Raw genomic sequence first — 9,367 nt, forward strand, 5'->3', positions numbered from 1 at the left:
GGTCCTAAACCTGGAATAAAAGTGCATCCTTTCAGCTGTGTGGGCTAATATGTTTCCCATGTAAGTTGAACCAATGGTTGAGCCAGTGGCAAGTTGAACCAATGGTTGAGCCAGTGGCAAGTTGAACCAATGGTTGAGCCAGTGGCAAGTTGAACCAATGGTTGAGCCAGTGGCAAGTTGAACCAATGTAAGTGTTTTCTTCCCTGGTGTAATGTAGGGCATTATCACTGGTTTATGAGGTAACAACCGGGCCTATGGAAAAAGTACATAGTGTTTGTTAGGTGTTAAACCTGTGTTAAAATATGCTTCAAATTATTACAAAGACAAAAAAAAAGCTATTGTGAAAATGTTGAATTGTGTTTGGGAAAATAAAGATAGACATGGTTTTAAAAAGGTCCTGGTAATATTTAATTCAGTACAGAATTATGTAGGTGGATTAATTCACTCTGTCCAGCTGATCAATTTACCCCACACCTGGACTAAACTGGGACAAGAGAACATTTTTTTGGACAAGCTCTGTTTTTAAAACTTTCCTTGAATTGACATGAATTCTGATTATTTACAGAGATACACAACATCCTGAAATTTACACTGAGTTACAAAAATATAAAAATGCAACAATTTACTGAGTTACAGTTCATATAAGGAAATCAGTCAATTTAAATAAATGAGGCCCTAATCTATGGATTTTCACATGACTGGGAATAAAGATATGCATTTGTTGGTCACAGATACCTTAAAAAAACCAAGGTATTGGCGTGGATCAGAAAACCAGTCATATCTAGAGTGACCACCTTTTGCCTCATGCAGCACGACACATCTCCTTCGCATGGAGTTGATGAGGTTGTTGAGGACAAGACACCTGCTGTTTCCATGGAGAACAGACTGTTATGGAGTAACATCACCTGGTGCATTGTGCCACCATGACCAAGTAGAAGAGACGTCTTTCTCCTAGGGACAACGTCCTTCTCCTAGGGACAACACAACGTCCTTCTCCTAGGGACAACGTCCTCCTCCTAGGGACAACGTCCTCCTCCTAGGGACAACGTCCTCCTCCTAGGGACAACACAACGTCCTTCTCCTAGGGACAACACAACGTCCTTCTCCTAGGGACAGGACAACGTCCTTCTCCTAGGGACAACGTCCTCCTCCTAGGGACAACGTCCTCCTCCTAGGGACAACGTCCTTCTCCTAGGGACAACGTCCTCCTCCTAGGGACAACGTCCTCCTCCTAGGGACAACGTCCTTCTCCTAGGGACAACGTCCTCCTCCTAGGGACAACGTCCTTCTCCTAGGGACAACACAGTCCTCTTATGGTCATGCAGTTCTGTTTCTGTACCACAGTTATTTTGGTCCAAAATGTTCCCCTATTAAACCACTGGGGGAGGTAGACTGCAAGCTAGGACTAAAACTGTGTCTGAAAGTTAAATTCTTCCTTTCCTCCTTCATGTCCACTGTGAATGGGATCTCTGATATTGATCTGTGTAGTTCCCCTTTCTCCCCCAGTTCCTCTATAATCCCTTCCCCGGCCTCCATGTCATCAGCATCATCCCTGAACCTGGGCCAATCACTGTCTCCGTCCCCACGTTCCATGGCCTCTGGTTGGCCGTTGAGGTTGATGTGGGCGGGAGGTGAATCGTCGTGGCCCGTGGTTGTAACACAGGTACAGCTGTCACACAGGCCAAAGCGTTTGAGTCCGTGAGACAGGGCTCCGGCAAAGCTTCTTCTACACCCTTTACACACCACGGGCCAACTGGAGCGGTGCACCTGGGTATCAAGAGACAGAGACATGTAAACATCAATCAGTACACACACACACACACCTGGGTATCAAAGACGAAGACATGTTAACATCAATCAGTACACACACACACACACACACACACACACACACACACACACACACACACACACACACACACACACACCTGGGTATCAAAGACGAAGACATGTAAACATCAATCAGTACACACACACACCTGGGTATCAGAGACAAAGACATGTTAACATCAATCAGTACACACACACACACACACACACACACCTGGGTATCAAAGACAAAGACATGTTAACATCAATCAGTACACACACACACACACCTGGGTATCAAAGACGAAGACATGTTAACATCAATCAGTACACACACACACACACCTGGGTATCAGAGACAAAGACATGTAAACATCAATCAGTACACACACACACACACCTGGGTATCAGAGACAAAGACATGTTAACATCAATCAGTACACACACACACACACACACACACACACCTGGGTATCAAAGACAAAGACATGTAAACATCAATCAGTACACACACACACACACCTGGGTATCAGAGACAAAGACATGTTAACATCAATCAGTACACACACACACACACCTGGGTATCAAAGACGAAGACATGTTAACATCAATCAGTACACACATCTACACACAAACACTACATTATTTAATGAATATGAAAACAGAGGGCTGAAATTATTACAGCATTGAACCTCACTAAAGGCTTCAGTCATATAAAAATATACTTAAAATCCAAACTGGTTCTCTATCAGATTAGTAAGAATGTCTCACCCCATGTTCAAGAATGGACTTTTTCACTTTCTTTACCTTTATTATTCAGATTACAACCTCTCACTTTCAGTTATTTGGGGCAGCAGCATAGCCTAGTGGTTAGAGCGTTGGGCTAGTAACCGAAAGGTTGCAAGTTCAAATCCCCGAGCCGACAAGGTATAAATATGTCGTTCTGCCCCTGAACAAGGCAGTTAACCCACTGTTCCCCGGTAGGCCGTCATTGTTAATAAGAAGTTGTTCTTAACTGACTTGCCTGGTTAAACAAAATAAAAGGTAAAACATTTGAAATCTCAAAAATATTGCTATTTTTAAAACAATCCATAAAAATCTGGTTGCAATTTCAGTTTAATCTACCAGAAAAGACAGAACAAATATAATGGTTAAACATAATAATTGATAAAAAAAAAATATTATTTTGGCAAAATGTATTTTGTATTTTTTTATAATCTTTGTGAATAATATCACAAATAGAACTGGTGGAGTTGTCACACATGCAGCTAACAAAAATATATAGAAATCTATCGCTCTACCCAAAACAACAACAAACTGATTGTAGCCTTAGGGGAAAACAAATGGAAGAGGCAAGTGGAAGAAGGAAAAGAAAGTGTTTATCTGCATTAAAGACCAAAATTGGAAAAAGAAAATGTACAGCTGCACCATACAGGTTGCAAAATAGTTGGGAGGAGATTTTCAAATGTGTCAATATGACATTTGTGGAGTGGTTGAAAAAGCGAGTTTTAATGACTCCAACCTAAGCGTATGTAAACTTCCCACTTCCATTGTAAGCTGGAGTCATTAAAACTCACTTTTTTCAACCACTCCACAAATTTCTTGTTAATAAACTACTAACAATCTACTATAGATCACTTGTTTAGGTACTGTCCATATGTAGCTTGTTTTTGGATGCAGGTTCAGAAACGGCTGAAGAATTGCAACATTTACCTGGAGATAACTCTGCACTGCTGGGTGATTTGAAAACCTTAGTCAATTGATCAAAAGGATAATAATACTTTTAATAAAAAGGCAAATTAATTTCAATTTACAATCTGAAGAAATTATGAGAATAGAAAGGTTCAGTTCTTTTTGTGAAAATTGGATGGTGTTCAGGGATAGATGGGAGGGGTTGAGGGGCGCTGAAGGATGGGACTGGATGGAGCTGAAGGATGGGACTGGATGGTGGTCAGAGATAGATGGGAGGGGTTGAGGGGAGCTGAAGGATGGGACTGGATGGAGCTGAAGGATGGGACTGGATGGTGGTCAGAGATAGATGGGAGGGGTTGAGGGGAGCTGAAGGATGGGACTGGATGGAGCTGAAGGATGGGACTGGATGGTGGTCAGAGATAGATGGGAGGGGTTGAGGGGAGCTGAAGGATGGGACTGGATGGAGCTGAAGGATGGGACTGGATGGTGGTCAGAGATAGATGGGAGGGGTTGAGTGGAGCTGAAGGATGGGACTGGATGGTGGTCAGAGATAGATGGGAGGGGTTGAGGGGAGCTGAAGGATGGGACTGGATTGTGTTTAGAGATACAGTGCCAGCCAAAAGTTTTAGAACACCTACTCATTCAAGTGTTTTTCTTTATTTTTATTATTTTCTACATTGTAGAATAATAGTGAAGACATCAAAACTATGAAATAACACATGGAATCATGTAACCAAAAAAAGTGTTAAACAAATCAAAATATATTTTATATTTGAGATTCTTCAAATAGCCACCCTTTGCCTTGAGGACAGCTTTGTACACTCTTGGCATTCTCTCAACCAGCTTCATGAGGTAGTCACCTGGAATGCATTTTAAATAACAGGTGTGCCTTGTTAAAAAGTTAATTTGTGGAATTTCTTTCCTTCTTAATGTGTTTGAGCCAATCAGTTGTGTTGTGACAAGGTAGAGGTTGTATACAGAATATAGTCCTATTTGGTAAAAGACCAAGTCCATATTATGGCAAGAACAGCTCAAATAAGCAAAGAGAAACGACAGTCCATCATTACTTTAAGACATGAAGGTCAGTCAATACGGAACATTTCAAGAACTTTGAACGTTTCTTTAAGTATTGTCGCAAAAACCATCAAACGCAATGATGAAACTGGCTCTCATGAGGACCGCCACAGGAAAGGAAGACCCAGAGTTACCTCTGCTGCAAAGGATAAGTTCATTAGAGTTAATTGCACCTCAAATTGCAGCCCCAAAAAATGCTTCAGAGTTCAAGTAACAGACACATCTCAACATCAACTGTTCAGAGGAGACTGTGTGAATCAGGCCTTCATGGTCGAAGAAGAAACCACTACTAAAAGACACAAATAAGAAGAAAACTTGCTTGAGCCAAAAAAAGACAAGCAATGGACATTAGACTGGTGGAAATCTGTCCTTTGGTCTGATGAGTCCAAATTAGAGATTTTTGGTTGTGTCTTTGTGAGAGACGCTGAGTAGGTGAACGGATGATCTCTGCATGTGTATTTCCCACCATGAAGCATGGAGGAGGTGTGATGGTGCTTTGCTGGTGATACTGTCAGTGAATAATTTAGAATTCAAGGCACACTTAACCAGCAAGGCTACCACAGCAATCTGCAGTGATACACCATCCTATCTGGTTTGGGCTTAGTGGGACTATCATTTGTTTTTCAACAGCACAATGACCCAACACACCTCCAGGCTGTGTAAAGGATATTTGACCAAGAAGGAGAATGATGGAGTGCTGTACCAGATGACTTGGCCTCCACAATAACCCAACCTCAACCCAATTGAGATGGTTTGGGATGAGTTGGACCACAGAGTGAAGGAAAAGCAGTCAACAAGTGCTCAGCATATGTGGGAACTCCTTCAAGACTGTTGGAAAAGCATTCCAGGTGAAGCTGGTTGAGAGAATACCAAGAGTGTGTAAAGCTGTCATCAAGGCAAAGGATGGCCACTGAAGAATCTCAAATACCAAATATATTTAGATAACACAGTTTTTGGTTACTACATGATTTAATTTATGTTATTTCATAGTTTGACGTCTTCACTATCATTCTACAAAGTAGAAAAAATAAAAAAATAAAGAAAAACCCTTGAATGAGTGGGTGTGTCCAAACCTTTTGACTGGTACTGTAAATATATACAAATATATGGGGGATTGGTTCAGACAACGATGCAGACAATTACACCCCAGGAATTACATTCAATAAAGAAACATGGAACCAGACTGACAAACACAGCCGTGACTACGATGATGATGGTGTCCTCATGATGAAGAACCCAATGGCATGTAAACACACAGACACCCCGTGACGGACGGACAGAGAGACGGACGGACAGAGAGACGGACGGACAGAGAGACGGACAGAGAGACGGACAGAGAGACGGACAGAGAGACGGACAGAGAGACGGACAGAGAGACGGACAGAGAGACGGACAGAGAGACGGACAGAGAGACGGACAGAGAGACGGACAGAGAGACTGTCCATTAGAAAGATCAGTGTCTGTCTGTATTTTTACACACACACACTCTCCCTCTCTTACGCTGAGTGAGTGGCTGCGGAGGTGTTCCTGACGTGTAAACCTCTTGCCACATGTCTCACAGGGGAAGGGTCTCTCTCCAGTGTGACAGCGGATGTGTCTCTTCAGGATGCCCTTCTGCTTGGCGGTGTACGGGCAGAACGGACACTTGTGGAGCTTTACCGGCACCACCAAGCCATCTCCTGCAGGGGAGGAAAGTCAATTAAACAATGAACACACACACACACACACACACACACACACACACACACACACACACACACACACACACACACACACACACACACACACACACACTCACACACACAGGTACCACCAAGACATCACCTGCAGCATTAATGAGTTAGTCCTTTAGTCGATGTTATAAAGTTAATATAATGTCACAATTTGATATGGTCTTTTTTTTAAAGCAAATCTTCTTGTCATGAAAGTAGAAAGAAACCCCAGGCAACCAAAGCTTGATAAGAAGAAAAAAAGAAACAAGAAGAAACTAAAGTTTAATATAAAACCTTATAGAGATAAAACTAACTGAATGTAATTACCTGTGTCCTCTCCGTACCAGTCACTCTGTATCTCCATAATAGAGGAACCACCCATCCCCAGACCTTCATCCACCCTGCCTCCCCAGAGGCCCAATCCCTGGGCAAACATCTGGCCCTGCTCCCCTCTGTCCATGTGGGGGCTGGAGCCACCTCTCAACAGCACATCCATGAACTGCCTGGCGTGGCAGCCCCCGAAGCCCAGGGAGGAGCGCTCGCTGCTGGGGGAAGGGCTGGAGGATGCCAGCCTGTCATGGAGGTGGTGTGGGTGGTGGGTGTGGAGGGTGTGGAGGGGGGGTCCCATAAACAACGGCAGGTCTTTGGTATCGGGGGACCCTTCCTCGGGCTCGTCATCGGGGTCGTACTCGATCTTGGGGAGCACCAGTTCAGAGGTCAACCCAGAGTTTGAGGAGGAAAGGGGGTTCATCAGATGGTCCCCGTGTCCGTGGGGGGTCCGGCCCACAGTAATATGAGATGGGAACTCCCCTCTGGAGCTGCAGTCGCTCTCAGAGTCTCTGCTAGGGCCGGGGGGCGTGGGGACCCTGGGGAGGGCTGCTGCCGAGGATGGGGGGTCTGTGACAGTAGAAGGGGAGGATTCTGAACGTACATTAGTAACTCCATCTCCCTCTAGTGACAACGGAGGAAGAGTTACAGCTACAGAGGCACTGGAAGAGGGAGGTGGCATTTCTGGGGTTCCACTGTCGGCCGGACCGTCTCTTGCCTTCTCTTTGTTTCTATCCCTCTCTTTCTCCCTGTTACAGATCTCCAGAGAGGAGCGGATGTATCCTTTACAGAAGCACACCACATCAGTCATCTGGAGGTAACTGGCCGCTGACATCACCTCGATGACGTTGTCGCTGCGCAGGTCCAGTCGACCCGAGTACAGGAAGTCCAGGATGGAGGAGAAGGCTTCGGCCGTCACGATGTCCAGAGAAGCTGTGCTGTGGTGCTGACCGCTGTCCTGAGGAGGGTGTTGGAGAGATTCAAGGAAGTAAGGTATATTGTAAACAGGCTATAAACTACATTAGATCAGAGTTTACATTAGAGTTTACCCAACCAGTGTCCCTTTAAAAAAAACAGGAGTGCCATGACCAACTCGGTTACTATTATCAATTTACCTTTATTTTTAAACACGTGAAAAGCACCAAGTAAAATAATACACAGGCTCCTTAATTACATATTTTGTATCAATACCACGTAAACTTAATAAAAACGACTCACCTGTAGGTAGTGGACCAATAGGGCTCGGAAGTAGCCGCTGCCGGCGAATAGGACGTTGCGATGGGCCTTGAAGACCCGCCCCTCCACGACTATACTGCAGTCACAGAAGAAGTCTCTCTTCCGCTGCTCATTGAGCTCACACAGCAGCTTGGACTGGTAGCCTGACACCTCCATCTCCACAATTCTTTCTGATAGATACAATTAGATTAGATAGATAGGAGAGAGAGAGAGAGAGAGAGAGACAGATAGGAGAGAGAGAGAGAGAGAGAGACAGAGAGAGAGAGAGAGATAGAGATAGAGAGATAGTAAGAGAGAGATAGAAAGCGTTAAGACAGCTTGGGGTAGTAGCCTGACACCTTTACACAACACTCCTCAATGGGATTGGGAGAGCAATGTGAGATAAGACAGAGAAAGAGGGTGAGTAGAGAGAGAGAGAGAGATGTAGAAAGGACAGGGCTGCCTATGTACTAGTAAACAAACCCCCTCAGCCAGTTCACTCTCCTCAACCTTCCACGCCAGTCCTTTGACCTCCTGGTGCAGTACAACCTTCCACGCCAGTCCTTTGACCTCCTGGTGCAGTACATTCATGTGACCCCTGTCTACTACTACCTACCCCCTCACCTCGCCTTGAAGAGAAGATCCACAACTGATAACCACAGAAAGGCTCTGAGGAGAAAGCTCTAAACTAAAAAAAAAGATAGTAGCTAGCTAGGAGAAAGGCTTTTCATCGTCTCCCAGTACCTTTTGTAGAATCACAAATGTAGAAGTAGCTATATTTTGTAGCTAGCTAGAATTAAATGTATTGAGAACTACAGTAACCAATCTGTCTATGCTAGAATACTCTGTCAGCTAGCTAGCGTTACATTTATCAAACATTCCGTACAAATCAACATAAAAGACAAACATTTAAACAAGTAGAAAACAACGTTACCTGACAAAACCTTGAAATTAGTCGTAAGTTAACACATAGGTGAATAAGTTATTGTAGCCTCAGCAGCTAGCTAGCTAGCTACCTAACCACAACAACCACTGCCCACTTCCTCATTTCTCCATTCTGTGTGATAGTCACAAGATTCGACCAATGAGAGACGATAAAAATGTCAGGTGGCGGCAAAGAGAGAGACGATCAGCCAATCACATCATGTAAAACTAGGCTGGGGTGGGCTTTTAAAGTTACAGCCTGTAGTTGTATTTATCATCACCAGAGGGCAGAAGATCACTGAGTTAACCCACAATATAATCGCGTGATGAACCTCTTATTAATAAGTGCAAATTAGATTGTTGCTTGTGTTTATCTTTAACCTGTTTGGTAAACAGGGATGGGGTCCATTCCATTTAAATTGTTTACAGTTCTGAAATGTAGTTATTGCAGTTCATAAATGTCAGTGAGGTATTTCCTGGGTTGGACTAACTCCGACTGGGATGGAGTTCCTGGCCTATTCCTCCCTCGGCTTTTCATATCCAAAGGAATTGGATAGCGGTTGGTAGATAGTAATACATTATAGCTCCACCGAACTGTCTGATAGGTTAGGAAG

At 43.9% G+C, this 9,367-nt stretch overlaps 1 protein-coding gene across 3 annotated transcripts; it reads right to left on the minus strand.

The window, feature by feature from the left end:
* Window positions 1–384: 384 nt before the first annotated feature.
* zbtb8b (zinc finger and BTB domain containing 8B) lies at window positions 385–8,879 on the minus strand. Of its 3 annotated transcripts, XM_029746341.1 has the most exons (6): window positions 8,764–8,879; window positions 8,313–8,458; window positions 7,833–8,020; window positions 6,615–7,572; window positions 6,076–6,254; window positions 385–1,767 (listed from the first exon to the last, which is right to left on the minus strand). In XM_029746341.1, exons 3-6 carry the CDS (start codon window positions 8,004–8,006, stop codon window positions 1,345–1,347), a joined length of 1,734 nt encoding a protein of 577 aa, XP_029602201.1. In that variant the 5' UTR covers window positions 8,007–8,020; window positions 8,313–8,458; window positions 8,764–8,879; the 3' UTR covers window positions 385–1,344. The 3 variants fall into 3 exon arrangements, with proteins under 3 accessions (XP_029602201.1, XP_029602199.1, XP_029602198.1); XM_029746339.1 differs by lacking the exon at window positions 8,313–8,458; XM_029746338.1 differs by having other exon boundaries at window positions 8,313–8,879.
* Window positions 8,880–9,367: the final 488 nt, after the last annotated feature.

This window comes from Salmo trutta, unplaced genomic scaffold (assembly GCF_901001165.1).
Source record: "Salmo trutta unplaced genomic scaffold, fSalTru1.1, whole genome shotgun sequence".
NCBI classification, from domain to species: domain Eukaryota; kingdom Metazoa; phylum Chordata; class Actinopteri; order Salmoniformes; family Salmonidae; genus Salmo; species Salmo trutta.